The 15,911-nt window shown below is 44.0% G+C and overlaps 3 protein-coding genes across 3 annotated transcripts; 1 reads left to right on the top strand and 2 right to left on the bottom strand.

Moving 5' to 3' along the window:
- Nucleotides 1-2,427: 2,427 nt before the first annotated feature.
- PCYB_146290 (hypothetical protein) lies at nucleotides 2,428-5,462 on the bottom strand (the record flags this gene model as incomplete). The annotated part of the gene is made up of 2 exons (XM_004225099.1): nucleotides 2,428-5,192; nucleotides 5,270-5,462. The coding sequence occupies 2 exons, from the start codon at nucleotides 5,460-5,462 to the stop codon at nucleotides 2,428-2,430; spliced, it is 2,958 nt and encodes a 985-aa protein (XP_004225147.1).
- Nucleotides 5,463-6,851: 1,389 nt separating this feature from the next.
- Nucleotides 6,852-12,858, top strand: PCYB_146280 (hypothetical protein; the record flags this gene model as incomplete). Its single annotated transcript, XM_004225098.1, has 2 exons — nucleotides 6,852-8,489; nucleotides 8,707-12,858. 2 exons carry the CDS (start codon nucleotides 6,852-6,854, stop codon nucleotides 12,856-12,858), a joined length of 5,790 nt encoding a protein of 1,929 aa, XP_004225146.1.
- Nucleotides 12,859-13,343: 485 nt separating this feature from the next.
- On the bottom strand, nucleotides 13,344-15,474 carry PCYB_146270 (ubiquitin activating enzyme; the record flags this gene model as incomplete). Its single annotated transcript, XM_004225097.1, has 2 exons — nucleotides 13,344-13,482; nucleotides 13,706-15,474. 2 exons carry the CDS (start codon nucleotides 15,472-15,474, stop codon nucleotides 13,344-13,346), a joined length of 1,908 nt encoding a protein of 635 aa, XP_004225145.1.
- Between the last annotated feature and the right edge of the window lie 437 nt (nucleotides 15,475-15,911).

Raw genomic sequence — 15,911 nt, 5'->3', positions numbered from 1 at the left:
TGGTACAGGGGAGTCCTGTTCAAAAATGAATCACAAAAATGTGTGTAGCTGGGGGGGTAGGCGGTTGGCCCTCAAGTGGGCCGTAACATGGTCGAAGCCACGTCGAAGCAGTGTTGTAGCAACGTCTAATCCGCTGCGAATCCACGGCGAAGCCCCTTCTTGACCTCTTCACCACTTAGCCACTTCGCAGGCGCTTCGCCCCCGGTAAGGCCTCCGACCCATTTGGCCGCTTCACGCCGCCGGGCCGCGTCCCGTCCTGCAAAATGCTCGTAAGCCTTTTGTGAAAGTCGTTAATGTTAATTTGTATGTTCTGGCTATCTATACGTTCATCCAAGAGAGTAAGAAATTTCCGAACTTCAACCATGTGTGTGTTTATCAGCTGGTCCTTAAAAAGGAGTAAGTTATGATCCCCTTGCATATGCGTAATGGACTTAATCTTTTTTAGTAATCCCAACAAATTCAATGTCACCTTTTTGTTAAATAAATAGGCATTGTTACTCGTCAATATGTTGTTAAGGTATATACAAATTTGATGAACAAGGTGAGACAATTCATTTAAGCTAAATGTGTTTAACAAATTTTTTTCATTCGTTTTACATTGACGTAGTAAATTGGAAATATAATCACTGCAAATATCATCACGCATAATTTTGTTCACTCTTTTTTTTTTGCAATCTTTGAAGATGGCTATAATTTGTCTTGAAATAAATTCTCTTTCCTCTGATTGGATAATTTCTGTTTTTACCTGACTGTTCAGGTAAAAAGTAACATTAAAATCGGATGCAAATTTTTTAATTATGTTTGCAAAATTTTTCTTGTACATTCCGTTAAAAAGCTCGCTAATATTTAAGTATCGTACAAAGGCGCTTTTGAAGAATATGCTTAAGTATCTTGAATAGCGATTTCTCAATTGGGGAAAGATGATTTTTAAAAACTCGAGTAAGTAATTAATCACTATGTGACTTTTACGTGTTATTCTACTTTCTATCATGTTATAATGCTCTAAACATTTTATCATACTTTTTAAAAGCTCTGTGTTTTTTGTTTCCTTTACTATTATCTTCACAATTTTTACGACGCCATTTTTCATGAGTTCGATCAATCTGTTTTTGTCGTGCGCTACAATTTCTTTCTTCACTTTGAAGCTCATCATGATGTGCTTGATTTGTTTGTCCAGGGTGCGCAGGTCCGCTGCGTACATGGCGGGGCGTGATAGGGGGCGGGGTGCGCTGTCCCCGCTGGGCTGGGCTGCGTCGGTTTCTTCAGCGGTTTCTTCAGTGGTTTCTTCAGCGGCTTTTTCAGCGGCTTTTTCAGCGGCTTTTTCAGCGGTTTCTTCTGCGGTTTCTTCTGCGGTTTCTTCAGCGGCTTCTCCAACGGCTTGGCCATCCTCTTCATCGGCGCTATCTTCACCGCTGTCATCACCGCTGTCTCCACCGCTGTCTTCACCGCTACCTTCGCCACTTCCTTCAGCGCTTCCTTCGCTGCTACCCTGAACGCTCCCCCCGCCGAAGTGCTCCCCCAAGCGCACACTCATTTTCACCTTGCGCGAGATAACCGCCAGGGATAGAGCCACATAGCACAACGTCCTCACGGTGTCCTCGGCACTCTGGTCCTTCAAGTTCCCCTTCAGGTGCTTCAGCAGATACGTGACGTCGTAAAACAGATTTGTACGTTCTTTTTTCTCCGCCAAATCTCCGCTCTTCTGCTTCTTTTTTTTCTCCTCCTTTTTGGGGTCCTCCGTCAGTATGTCCAGCAGGAAGTTGTTCGTCACGACGATGTCACTTTGACCGTCTCGCTCCTCATCTGGGTCGTCCGTCTGGTCGTCCCGTACTTCGCGTGGGTCCTCCGTTCGGTCGTCCGTTTGGCCGTCGGTTTGGCCTTCCGTTTGGTGATCCGTTTGGACTTCCGTTTGGCCTTCCGTTTGGCCGTCCGTTTGGCCGTCCGTTTGGACTTCCGTTTGGTCGTCCTTTTGGTCATCCGTTTGGCCGTCCGCTTGACCGTCCGCTTGGCCTTCCTTTCGGTCGGCATCTTCTTCACTTTCTACGCCATTCTCCGCCGCTCCCTCCTCGATCATATGCCGCGGGGACACCTCCTTCAACAGCCTGTGCATGCGCCTCGAAAATTTCAAGCCCTTCCTCCTGTTCGTGGAGAGGAAGCTGTGCGTCGCGAAAAGTAAAAACTCATTTTTGTACGCACTGCTGCTGAGTAGCTTGCTTAGGGGCACGTAGTTCTTCGAGAAAACGATCATCTGTTTTTTTAACTGGTCCGAAAGGGGTCCTCGCAAGTCGTGGGCATTTGCCAGTTTGACCAAAGCGTTCGCGTCCAGGAAAACCTTTCGATACCTTTTCTGGAGCTTCTTTCTGTTCACCCTGGAGTCACTGTTTTTTTTTTGCAGCACACTGCTTAAAGTATGAGTCATGTGAAATATCAAAAGGTTAAAAAGAAAAAAATAACTTTGGATAATTCCACCGTTTGAATGTTACAGTGTCGTCGTTTCTGCTTCTCCTCAGAGGGATTTTTTTTTCCCTTCTTCATGATCGAAACACACAATTTAATAAGTTTTTTTACAACTAGGAAGTTATTTCTTTTGGCACATTTTTTGCCAAACGTTGGCTCAAACTGTAGGTGCACTTCCCTTTCCGTTGTCTTTATCTTTTTCTTCTTATTCTTTACTTTCTCGTAATAATTTTGTGTGCACAAAATGTGCTGCCTTTTGCCATTACAACAGAGTATGCATTTTTTACCTAACTTGGTCAGGTGAATTATGGCCAAAAATTCGTTCACAAAATTGTACGTGCATTTTAGTAAAATTTCAAGGGAGCGCAAATTCTTCATGTACATTTTGGTTTGATCCTTTTTCTTATTTTGCAGTGAGATCAGCGATTTTAATGTGGTGAAGCTTTCCTTGGTTAGCTGATTTACGGCGATGTTAATTATGTTCATGTCGAACTGGAGGCTCTTCTTCTCAGCACTGTCGGTGATATCCACAAAATCGATGCTCTTTAAAATGGTGAACGTGTTTTCTTCCTTCTTCTCCGCAGCGGCTTTTAGTTCCTTGGTGCCCAGGGCGAACTCGTTGATGTTGAGCATTTTCAGCTTTTTGTTTTGCTTGGTGAAGAGGAGGGCCAGTTGGCTGCCTCCCCCCGCGTGCAAGTGGGCAGCATCGACTTGGTCGCCAACCGCTTCGCAGTCGTTCTCCTGGCCGTTGTTCTCCTGTTCGTTGATCTCCCTGCCGTTGTTCTCCTGATCGTTGATCTCCTTGCCGCTCTTCTCCCTACCGCTCTTCTCCCTACCGCTCTTCTCCCTACCGCTCTTCTCCCTACCGCTGCTCTCCCTACCGTTGTTCGCCTGGCCACCCAGCGAGAGGGCGTACCTGAGCACGTTGCGCAGGACAATCTTCTGCAGCAGCAGCAGCACATTCATCCGGTAGTACCTCGTGCCTGTGTCGTGGGCCAGCAGGTAGTGCAAATTTTTGTAATTCAAGTCCCTGTTGTTAACAAACTTGTACAGCTCATTCATAAAAAACAGATTCAGTATATTCCCATCAATGTTGAGGTAAAGGCACAGTTTATCTTTGAGTAAATTCAAAAAGGCGTTGTTGTAGAGGATGTTGGCGAGTTCCGTGGTGGGGATTTTCTTCGCAGGCACAACGCTCTTGCTGCTTTTGACTCTCTTGCTGCTTTCAACTCTCTTGCTGCTTTGAACTCTCTTGCCGCTTTCAACTCTCTTGCTGCTTTTAACGCTGTTGCCGCTTTCAACGCTGTTGCCGCTCTGCTTCTTACTCGCAGCAGAAGCCTCCATCTCCATAATGATCTCGCCAATGCGGAAGGGCTTGCAAAAAACGATGTCGTGTAGGACGGGGGAGAAGTCATACAATCTGATAAATCTCCTCGTCAACATATACAGGAAGGAGAAAACGACGAAGCAGGAGTAGTCGTGCTCAGTTACAGTCCTATAAGTTAACTGCACCAGTTCTTGTTTGCTTATGTGACCTTTCTTCTTGGCTAACCACTCGACGATCAAGTTGTTGGCTTCACGATGGAGATTCGTGCTATCAGAGGCTGCCTTATTCTGATCTGCATTATGCGTATGGGCGATCTGACCATCCCGTGTCTGCCCTTCCTTGGTAGCATAATTCTGTCTGTACATCCACTTCTCCTTCCTCTGCTTCTCCCTTTTTGATACGAAATGATTGTTGAATCTACCCGAGGAGAGGTTGCAAAACACAGCGAGTTTCACCTTTGATAGACTAAACGAAGGCTCTTCACTTAGCTTAAACATAGCGTCAAACAATTTGCGATACATAGAAAACACATCTCTGTATTTCTTAAACAAAGAGGAGTTATTCTTTGTACTTTCTGGAAAGACATTCAAAATATCGTTGTGGTTAGCATGAAGGAGATTTACCAAATAAATGATGGCTAAACAAAAAGTATTCAAAACGGTCTTGTTGTTTTTTTTATTGCTTATAACGGTGAAGCATAAGTGTAAGATATTTTTATAGTCTCTCAAAACGTGAGAATATAGATCCAAGATTGTGCTCAATTGAACAGAATCATTTAGTAAGCTATAGGTACTACTTGGGTTTAAATGCAAACAGGTGATGATCTTCAATTTGTAAATAAAGTATACATAAAATAAAAATCCGTAATACTTCTTCACAGTAAATTTTGTATTAATTTCTTTCCCTTTTAGTTGAAATAAATCTGTAATCCTTTTGTATACATTTTTTAGGAAAAAAGGAACCAACCCATTACGTACATAAAGGTAGAGATTAAACGATGTGTCTATGAAATGAGGAAAATTGGGAAATTTGGTTACTACACTCCCTATGACTTGACTCAACATCAAGACGTACTTCTTGCTCATCATGATGTTCTTCATACTCTGGTAAAAATAGTGTTCATCCTGCTGCATGTTTTTACTGTCTTCTCTCTTTAGCATTTCTAGGTAGATCAGGATGTTGCTGCTAAGTAGGAAGGGTACCATACGAAAGGGGCTCCTGTTCTTTACCTGGTCACCCTTACCATCACCCTTACCATCGCTCATATTGTCAGTATTGTCAGAGGTGGAGACATCCATGATTGTCACCTTCCTCACCAATTTGTAACATTTCTTCACGTTGACTCTACGCATGTACTTAAACAAGTAGAATAGAAAATCGCAGAGGACCTCCTGGTAGCCATTTTCTTCTTCGAAGGGGATTAAAATTTTAAATAGCTTCCTCAAATTGTTGAATAGGATTTTTTTTCCTCCAAGTTCGAAATACTTATTTTTAATATGTCTCTTTCTAAGTCTTCATAAATAATGTTGGCTAAGAATTCGAACAGCTCCTTTGTTTGCTCCTCGCTTTTTTTATTCTTCTCCTTCAGGATTTTTTTCACGTATTCTATGCACTCCTTGTCCGCCTTCCTGCTGCTGCAGTTGGCCAGCACGTCCCTCAGCCTGCTGCAGAGCTTCATGATGCGCGGGCAAGCAGGTGGAGATGGCACGTTTAAATGGCACGTGTAAGTGGCGCTTGTTGGTGGTACGCACAAATGGCATGTACTGGTGACACGCGCAGATGGTATATGTGCTTTTGACACGCGTATACTCTGTGGGGGCCGCGGCACGCAACCCCCTGCGGCAACTTCTCCGTGCGCAACGTTCTACTCAGCGGGATGAACAACAGTTCGTTTGGAAAGAAGAAAACAAAGCGCAAAGGGGAATATTAATTTATGAAGGGGGGGGGGAGGAAAGCAGCCCCAATATCCGCCTTTCAGGAAAGTGGAAAACTTTTTCAAAGAGCGGTGGGTGGCCAACCTACAGAGGGAAAATAAATGTTGCGCAAAAAAAGAAAATACAAGCCAAAAAAAAAATTAACTCTGAAAAAATTGAAAAACGGAAAAAGGGAAAAATCGAAAAAACGAAAAAACGAAAAAACGAAAAAGAGCGCTCTTAAAAAAGGGGAGAGCTTCTTTGGAAAAAAAAAAATAATTAAAGAGGCGCCAAAAAAGGTAGAGTGAAAATCAAACCGCGGCAAAATCGAGCATGCACTTATTATGTTACATATGCATATGTGGGGTGGCGGCCGGCCTGCCCCGACGGCGTTGCGCGAAGTAACGTCGCCCATCCCGCGGCGCCGAAAAAGGGGACCAACTGAGCGAGAGCAGCCGAACAAAAAGGGTGAGTAAAATGAGTCGCGCCAGCGATCCGCATAAAGGAAGTGCTCATACGATTGGCAAGAGTAGCCGCTGAAACGATTGGCAAGAGTAGCCGCTGAAACGATTGGAAAAAGCAGCCGCTGAAACGGTTGGCAAGAGTAGCCACCTGATGACGCCTTCCCCGCCGAAAACGCGCCCCCTACCCGCGGAAGAGAATTGTTATGCCCACTCGTGGAAACGATTGTTATGCCCGCCTGCGCCCAAGTCGCCCCTTCTGCATGCCCCCCACTCTCATCGTCGCGGAAAGGCGAGTTTGTTTTTTTCCCCCGTGGATGTGGATGCTCCCACCGTTGTCCGTATGGGACAGATGAACGCGTAAATATTTTTTTGTATTCGTGTATGTAGGATGCACTAATCTGCGCATAAGTGTATGCATGACTGAACTGGACCCACTCACTGGGAAAAAAAAGGAGAGAAAAAAAGGAGAGAAAAAAAGGAGAGAAAAAAAGGAGAGAAAAAAAGGAGACAAATAAAAGGAGAGAAATAAAAGGAGAGAAAAAAAAGAATCCAACTTTTGCGCAGGCAGACTGGCCGAAGAGAGGTGTACACTAGCACGTGTATCACCACGGCCGGTTCGTTGGTGAAAGGTCTGTCGAAACTTATGCCGCCCCTTTTCTCCCCCTCTGCCCATAAAATGAACAAAGAATTATGCCAAAATTTCCCCTCAAAAGAAAGAAACCCAACTTCGCAAATATCAACATAAAATGCTACCTCTACCGAAGCGACACAAAAAATGGGGAGAGAAATACATACGTGGTAGATAAAAAGAAAAGGGTGGGAGAGAGGGTTCAATTTATGACCAACACCAAGTACAACGAAATAGTTGCCCTGTTCAGAGGGAGAAACGAAGGCAGCACAGGGAACAAAAACAGAAACACCCATTATTGTAATTTTGTAAAAACAGATGTTATAACCCTTGCAAGGAGAGACATAGAACGGCTGAAAAAAAACAAATTTAAGTATCTTCCCCTAGGAGGGAACAGAAAACATCACATTAAAAAATTTTTGACTGATTGCATTTTTGCCAATAATGCTAAGCAGTTACTGGGGACAGCGAAGAGACACATCCACAGAGCTAGTCTCTATCACCTTTTTCTTCTTCTTAAGTTAAGTGTGGATTTTAAAAATTGTGAATTTTTTAAGCTGAATGTGTTAGAGGCTTTTACGAACAAGGTGGAGTTGATTGGGAGATGCCAGAAAAATGGACATTTGGGGAGAGACCATACGTCGGTGGTTCTCACATACCATCGTATTTTAGACGACACGTTTTTTGCTAATACAGGTGGGGTTGCGGAGAAGCCCCGCGCGCAGGACGTGTATTTGTTCGATGTGGTCAGTTTTGTGAATGAGAGCGTCCAGGGGAGAGCGGCAGTGGAATCGCCCCCCAGGAGTGGCAGCGCAGCAGTGGAATGTCCTCCCAGGAATGGCAACCCAGCAGTGAGTCCCCCCCCCAGTAATGCCAGCACAGCAGTGAGACCCCCCCCCGACAGGAGCGAACCCCCTTGTCCGGACAAAAGGCACCCGCAGAAAGCCGGCAACTGGGCGCACCAGGGAGGGAAAAAGGACCCGAGGAAACGGCGCGGCGGACACAAGGCAAAAAAGGAGGAAAACGAAAGCCACGTAACACAAAGGGACGAAATTTACGAAGACGAAATTAAATACTTTTTTTACAATCACAGGACGAACCATTTGGGAGTTTACAAAGAAATTTTTGAAAAATCTGATCAGTACAAGTGTTTAAAATTTTACGAAAATGCAAAAAAAAAAATTGCAACGCGGGGGGAGGAAAGCTCCCCGCAAGAGCTGCTAAACAATAAGCTGAGAAGCAGCCTGCTCAGCCACCCCAACGTTGAAGGCAGCAGCTTTGGAGGAAGCACCTTTGGGGGAAGCACCTTTGGGGGAAGCACCTTTGGGGGAAGCACCTTTGGGGGAAGCACCTTTGGGGGAAGCACCTTTGGAGGAAGCAACATCGCATACAGCACTTTTGAAGGCACCACCTTTGAAGGAAGCAACGTTGAAGGGGCGTGCCAGTCGGGAAGGGCCCCCCCGCGGAACGGATTAAGTCGATACACACTGAAGGAGCCCGTGCTAAACGCGTTCCTCAGTGTGTGTGCAAATAATTACGACGACAGGACGTACAAATACATGAAGGCTGTGTACTTCTCCAATTTTTACGTGTACAATCCGTTATTCCTGTTTCAGTACTTCAGCCACATCCCAGCAAGCGAAAATAAATTCTTCGAATTTTACTTAACTGAATTTCTCAAATTTTTAAACAACATCATTGTGCATTTTCACTTTTATTTAATCCCCTTTTTTACCAATTTGAATTACTCCTCCTTTTTTCTGAACTTTTTTAAAAAAAATGTTACACTGTTATGAAGGGGAAGGCGAAGGAGAAGGAGAAGGGAAAGGGGAAAGGAGTGTGCACATATATAGAAGATCGAGCAACCATCAACTCGTGAAGGAAAAAATTTCCTATACGTACAAAGGTTATCATCAGAGTAGGGAAAAGAACGTGGCCTTTATTTTGTTTCTTTTTTATGAAATTTTTCGATCGGACAGCCTCGTGGAAAAGTACCGGCAAATTTATTGGGACAATTTTTACCTGTACAGTTCAGAAAGACAGGAAAAGAAGCCTCCTCCCTTGAGTATTTTCTTTAACTTTTTAAATTACCGAAGCGTTTTTAACAAGTATGAAGATGAGCTGAAGGGGGTGCAGATTGAGAGGAAGCAGTTTTATAAGCCGCTTGTGGCGGTTACTAAGAGGATAAGGGAACATAGCTCCGTGAATAAGGCCCCCACGAATCGGGAGGGAGAAGCTACCCCCCCGCGGGAGAGAGACACACTCGAGGGAGTTGCTTCACTTGGTAGTGACCGCTTAACCAATGTGTTGGGGCGTCGCGCTGCCCCACGCGGGCAGTTGGCCTCTAATTTGCCGTTGAAGAGGAGGGAGTTCCTCCGCGGCATGCAGAGGGCCCACCAGGAGTTCGCCGCATCTTCCCCACAGAGAAGCGGCGGGGGCAAAGCTGACCCAGTTGGAGGCGATGAACCAATTGGAGGCGATGAACCAAAAGGGGGGACCCCCCCTCGGCAAATCCTCCAGTTGTACGACGCCAGCCTGAAGCACAACATCATATCAATCCGCAAGAAGGAAGTCTTCAATATGATCCTCCACCTGAACAAACACAACTTCACACAAAGTGGAAACTACCTAAACAAATTTTGCTTCTTCCTCCTAAACGAATTCTGTGAGAAGGACATAGTCACCCTCTTTGCTAACCATTTGAAGTACAACGGGAACGACCACGATCTGTTGTTACTTAACAAAATAATTAATATTTTGATTTACAAGAAAAAAAATATTTCTCTGAGTAATAATATTACTATATGTAACAGTCTAGCCAAGTATCAACTCTTTAACAATAATTTTTTTTCGTTGGACAAAAGGAACTTCTTCGATGAAGTGACTGATGCGAATATCCACTCGCTTGTCGCGTTGCTCTACTCTTGGGGGAAGCTTAAGGTCAGAAATATGGACCCCCTTTTTTACCTCCGAGTCATTAAAGAAATTATTAAAAAAATCGATAAGATTAATGAATACGGCTTGTCCTGCTTGCTGTACGGGCTCAACAACCTCATAGATAGGAGAAAGGGGAGGGAGGAGTCCATAATGCCCTCCCCCTCGGGAAGCGCCAAACGGGGCAGCCACGTAGGAGAAGGCAGCCACGTAGGAGAAGGCAGCCACGTAGAAGGAGGCAGCCACGTAGAAGGAGGCAGCCACGTAGAAGGAGGCAGTCACGTAGAAGAAGGCAGCCACGTAGAAGAAGGCAGCCACGTAGAAGAAGGCAGCCACGTAGAAGGAGGCCCCCGCGGAGTGGTGCCCCCCCAAAGCGACATCCAAACGGTGGCCCTTGAAAACGAACTCATAAGAGCAATAGTGAATAAACTTACCGTCTTCAAAAATATGAATATAAATTCCTTCTGCATATCAATTTCGTGTCTGTCCAAGATAAATATTTTCCCGAAAGAATTATATGAAGAAGTGAGAACGGTGACATACAAATACATGCACAGCGTGAATGTGACCTCACTGCAGCACCTACTTTTAGCTCTCGCCAAATTTTACATTAAAAATAAAAGAAGTCAGAACATCGATGAACTCATATTTGACATTTTTAATTTTATGTTCACTTATAAATATAATGACATATCTTTTAAGTGTGCATGTAAATTTTTACACATTTTGAGTTTACTGAATTTGAGGGATGAAGACTTCATTCTGCTTCTTCTCCTGGTCATTTCGAATGAGCAGAAGATTTTGGCTGGTGCCTACGGGGGGAGGAACATCTCTTGTGGGGAGGCGAATGTCCCTAAGGGGGACACCCCAAAGGGGGTGGGAATTGCTAGGTCCCACTCGGCCAACTTCAACACGCGCAGCTCGTTTAGCGGCGTTGGAACCGTTTCTAGTGGTGGAACCCAGCTTGGATATCGGCCATATGGAGTAACAAACAATCACCATACGAAGGAACAGTCACCACCCCTGAATAGCGACCCCTCGGCGAAGCGAACAAACCAGAGTTGCAAGTATAAGGGCTCCCTATTCATCAAAGGGCTAAGTGCACTGAAGGAAGACAACTATTTTAAGAGTTCCTATAGCGCGTACCCATTTTTTGACGTCAAAAATTACAAGTTCGACTTGAACAAGGTTTTGTTAATTTTTAAAAATGCCGATAGTAGCTACCTGGTCAATGTGTTGGAGAGTTTATACAGCTTGTCATACTATTCCTACTTTTCAATTCACCTGACCGTGGTCATAAAAAATATTATGATAAAGCAAATCCACGACTTGAAAGTATCCAGTATAATGGCTCTTCTTTTTTCTTACATAGATTTACACTTTTTTGACCACTCTCTGTATGACATAGAATTGAATTTATTTTTAAGTGAAGACAGTGATGGTACTGTACCCATTGAGGAGGGAGTCCAATGGAATGATGAGCAACCTTTACTGTTGGAACCTTCCATGGTTGACTCGATTGAGAAGGATACCACAGAAGGGGTAAACGAAAATGAAAAACTCATTCAGTCAAATAGGAACCAACACCCTCTCAGTGATGGAAGCACCACCAATGCCCTGAGAGAACAACTACACAGCGTGTACAACTACATGCTTTGTAACTTCAAAATCATGAACGAGCAGGAACGGATGCTCCATATAGAGAAGCTTAAACTGGTCATGCACGAAATGAAGAAGAAGAGAAAATATTTTGTGGAAAAAATTTACAATGAGAACAACACGCCAAGTGTGGAGTACATACTGTCAATGATTCACGACTATGACGAGATGGGGAAGGAAAACTGCCTAATGCCGGAGGGGGGAAGAATCCACTCCACGGTGAGAAGCGACCAACGAGGGGGATGCAATCCGGATCTGAATGCGCACAGATATAGGGAGAAGGGGCCCCTTGAGACGAGAAAAAAAGACGGCGAACTGGAGAACTCGCTGAAGGAGAAACACTTTGAACAGATCAAAAATATCGTAGACCAATTCAGCTCGGTGAAGAAGTTCCACTTGAAGGATAAAACGCTAAAGGAAAAATTACAAAAAAAAGAATACTACGATGATTTTTTCTTTTTAAAATATAGAGAATACTACAAAGAAGACCTCATCAATTTATGTCTCGAAACGATGCTAAAAAATGTGACTTACATTTTGAACAATTATAAGCAGTACAAAAACTGCAGCACTTTTTTCCTCCTCCTTTTTTGCGACATTTTTCTGCCGTACACCACGAGCGACATTTTTTTCTACTTCAAGTGCATTCAGAGGAGTTACGATGGGGAGGATGGCAGTGACAAGAAAAATGGAGATGATAACAAATTGCAGCAACAGTTCAAGCACATTTTGGAAAACATAGAGCTATCCCACTTTACCGCAGACACGATCAGAAACGTTATTAACGCGAAGAATGCCTCCCACATGGTCATCCCCTATTTGGACATATTACAACACAACAATAACTTCCTCAACAAAGCCGTGTGTGCGAGTGGTAAGAGTGATGAAGGGGCGCACTGCGTAGAGGACCTTCAACGTGTTAGCGGCAAGCGAGATGACCATCCGGAGGGCGAAACCCACAAACAGCATGGGGCGTATGGAGATACCTCTAAGGAGTACCAACACTTCATAAATTCGTATGACTCCACTTATAGGCCAAAAAAGATGAAGCTTGAAAATATCGTCCCCTTAAACTTATTGTACAAATTTTTCCAACTATTCAACTTTAACATAAATAACGTGCAACTGATTTACCTCCTAAACGAAGTGATTAAAGAAAACGAGTCAAACGAGTTAGTCGGAAATGACAACACAATCCAGTTTAGCAAAAGTGAAATTTCGCCTGACCAGTTCAGAAAAGTTTCCTACCCACTCATACAAATACGAAATAAAACCTTAATTGTTCATAAAAATTCGAAAAAAGTTTTTTTTAAAAATTTCAACATCATAGATCATTACTTCAAGCCATCAAGAGGTATGCTTATACAAATATTGGACAATGGCATTCATAAGGCAGTTTCGATTTATGTGGACGTGTACGTTGTTGCCTACAAGGTGGATATCCTCATTGAGCGAGACGCGGTGTTGCGTCAGTAGGGGAGGGCTATTGGGGAAGCGCGGTAGCGAGGTAGTGAGGTAGCAAGGCAGCCACACTTGCTCAGCTAGCCAAAATGAAACGCTGCGGAAAAAAAAAAAAAAAACTAGCGAAATGTGCATCACAACCGTGTGCACACACCATTTGCACCAATTTTTTTTTTTTTTTACGTTTAAAAGGATATAACTTCATGCTTTTGTGCATCTTTTGAAAATTAAAAATGTGTGCATCTTTCACCGCTTTGCCTTTTCGAACTAACGCAACCTTCGTGCGTCTGTTTGTGTCCCTTCACTGCTCCGACGCAGTGCTCTGGGATGAACCTCCCTCCCCCTCCATTTGGTGTGTTTTACTCCATCACGGGGGGGGGGGAAGGAGGGTTTTGTGTGGTTAAAAGGTGGAGAGACAGGTGGATCCTCTGTTGTGTTATCAAAATGGGGGTAGTCGTAAATAACAATTTCGATGTAACGGGGGTGTGGGGTCTTTCCATTCAATCGATTAGCACCAAATTATCGTTCACACACTCTTCGTCATCGATGACGATTTCTTCTACCTTGTTCTGGGTGCGCGCCTTTTTTTTATCGTTCAGGGGCTCTTCCTCCTGGTTTATGTGTTTCCTTTTTTTTGTGCTGCAAGGCGGGGGGGGAAAAAAAAAAGTTGCACTTTATGTGAGGGGCACTACTACGCAATTGCAACGCCATTCGTGGGTGTACATCACCCCGTGCAACCGGAATACCACTGCACAGCAAAACCGCTGCACCGCAACGTGGCGCATGCTTGTCGCACTATTGTCGCACTATTGTCACACGCTTGTCGCACTATTGTCACACTGTTGTCACACTCCTGTCGCACCTGGGGGTCGGCGCCTCTGGCCCACGCAGCTCCTCCACTTTCCTTTTCTTGACAACTTTCTGCTTTATGTCGTAGGGTGCCTGCAGGGTGGGATCCTCCTTCAGGTGAATCTCCAGCTGGTCCTTATCATTCTGAAAGTCCGTCAAAATAAGAATCTCATCATTTTTAATGTCCCACTCACTGAGCGAGTTATACAACCCCTTTATGTACTCGTCGTCGTTCTCCAAAAAGGAGTCATAGTCAAATATGTTTCTATCCTGCTTGTCCAGGAAGGGGTACAAAAAGGCCAACTCATTTGTGCACACATTTTTTACAAAATCGTACAGCGTCATTTCGCTAAAACTTTTGATATAAATATCTATCATCGGCTGTTGGCATATATAGCAGCTAGGGTTGGGAGGTTCCAAATTTTCGGCGTTCACAATATTTCCGCGTGAAAACATTTTATTTCCGCTGACGATACTTTTGACCCACACGTGCTTTGCCTTGCTGTCCCTTAAACTGTTTATTGTGACCACCTTGTCTGACTCCTTCACACGTTCCAAATGCTCAATAACGTGAATGAGTTGCGTTGCTTGCAGCGAGGCCACAATCGCGTTGGTAGACGAAATGGCCGGAATGATATTCCCCGCAATGGACTGCACATCAAATTTGCTTTTCTGCTTAATGGAAAAATTCATCATACGTAAATTCGAAATGGCTGTTATGAAATTGATGCAGTCATCGTCATCCTTATCAAACACCAGGTACTCCTCCGTTTGTTTATTTATGTTTAAGTAGCTATACAATTTTGCGAATGTTTCTGTGTACATTTTGATGCACTCATCTTGTTTCCATATGTTTTGAGAGCACAGGGTGATGGCCGCTGGTTCGGTTTCCTTGTGTTTATGCGCTTCGTCCTGGCCGCTCACATTGGGGGGGGCTGCTCCACTGGGGGCGTCGTCAGCTCCCTCCTGTTCCGTCTCACCACATTGGTCCTCCTTTGCAGTCCCCTTGAACAGTATGGGGATTGGCTCCGTGACGTAGTCCTTCTTCAGCGCAGCCAGCTCCTTAATGGTGTCATAAAAAAGGTAGTTAAAAATGAAGGTGATGATTTGAAACTGATCCATATTCCTCTTTTTGGATTCTTCCTCAACATGATTCTTAATATCAATCAAAGTCTCATTATCACTTTTGCAAAAAAACGTCTCAAAAATGAGTCTTCCCCATGCTACGCAATGTTCAGGTAATGATGGGGTTTGCCTAATCGTGCAAATGGCATATGTCTTATTTTTTGGTTTCTCCTCACAGTTGTAACACTTTGTTTCATTTGCAAGAATAGGATATACCTGACCATTATACCCTGTGCTACCTGCTTCAATTAAAACTTTTTTCTCCATTACGCATAATTTGTTTACGTATTTTCTAGCCTTAATATTATCCAGGGCATTAACAACGTAGTCGTACTTTGCTATGTCACTACTCTTCATGGTGCACACATCGAATGTGTAGGCGTTAATATTTAAGCCTTTGTTGTGCTGGAGAGCCCTCTCTTTGGCGACAAAGGACTTGTATTTCTTCACGTCATCCTTCTTAAACAAGAATTGTCTGTTCAAGTTGGTGATGTCAATTGTGTCGATGTCTACTATATCGATATTTCTACATCCTATGGTGATTATGTTTTTTAGGAATTCACTGCCTATTCCGCCTGCCCCCACGAGCAGGATCTTCATGCTCTCTATCTTATCGCATGTTTGGCGGTCGAAGATTTTTCGCAGCGTGCGGTGCATGGCGGCGGGGACAGGGGGCCGTAAAAATGGCGCACAAATGGTGTACAAATGGTGTGCAAATGGTGTACAAATGGTGTATAAAGGGCGCTTCAAATGGCGTACAAAGGCCGCTTCAAATGCCGCTTCACGCGCCGCTTCACACTTGGGCGCCACGCAGGTGTAACTTCCCCCACTGAAAGTCACAATATCGGAGGAAGCAACAAAATGGGGCTAGCTGGAGCGTGACCCTTAACTAGCATGCTGCGTAACGTTGTACCTCCCGGAAGTTTTGTCATTTTTTGTCATTTTTTTATCATTTTTTTTATCATTTTATTATTACTTATTTTTTTTTCTTTCCCACAAATGGGGTTACTCTTACAGGTGTGGGGGGGATCTGCAAAAGGAGCTTTTTTTTTTTTTTTTTTTTTTTCTTAACATTGCAATTTTTCCACCAGTGA

The sequence above is a fragment of the Plasmodium cynomolgi genome, chromosome 14 (assembly GCF_000321355.1).
Source record: "Plasmodium cynomolgi strain B DNA, chromosome 14, whole genome shotgun sequence".
NCBI classification, from domain to species: domain Eukaryota; phylum Apicomplexa; class Aconoidasida; order Haemosporida; family Plasmodiidae; genus Plasmodium; species Plasmodium cynomolgi.
Note: the sequence above shows the minus strand (reverse complement) of the source record. Positions and strands in the feature narration are given on the sequence as shown.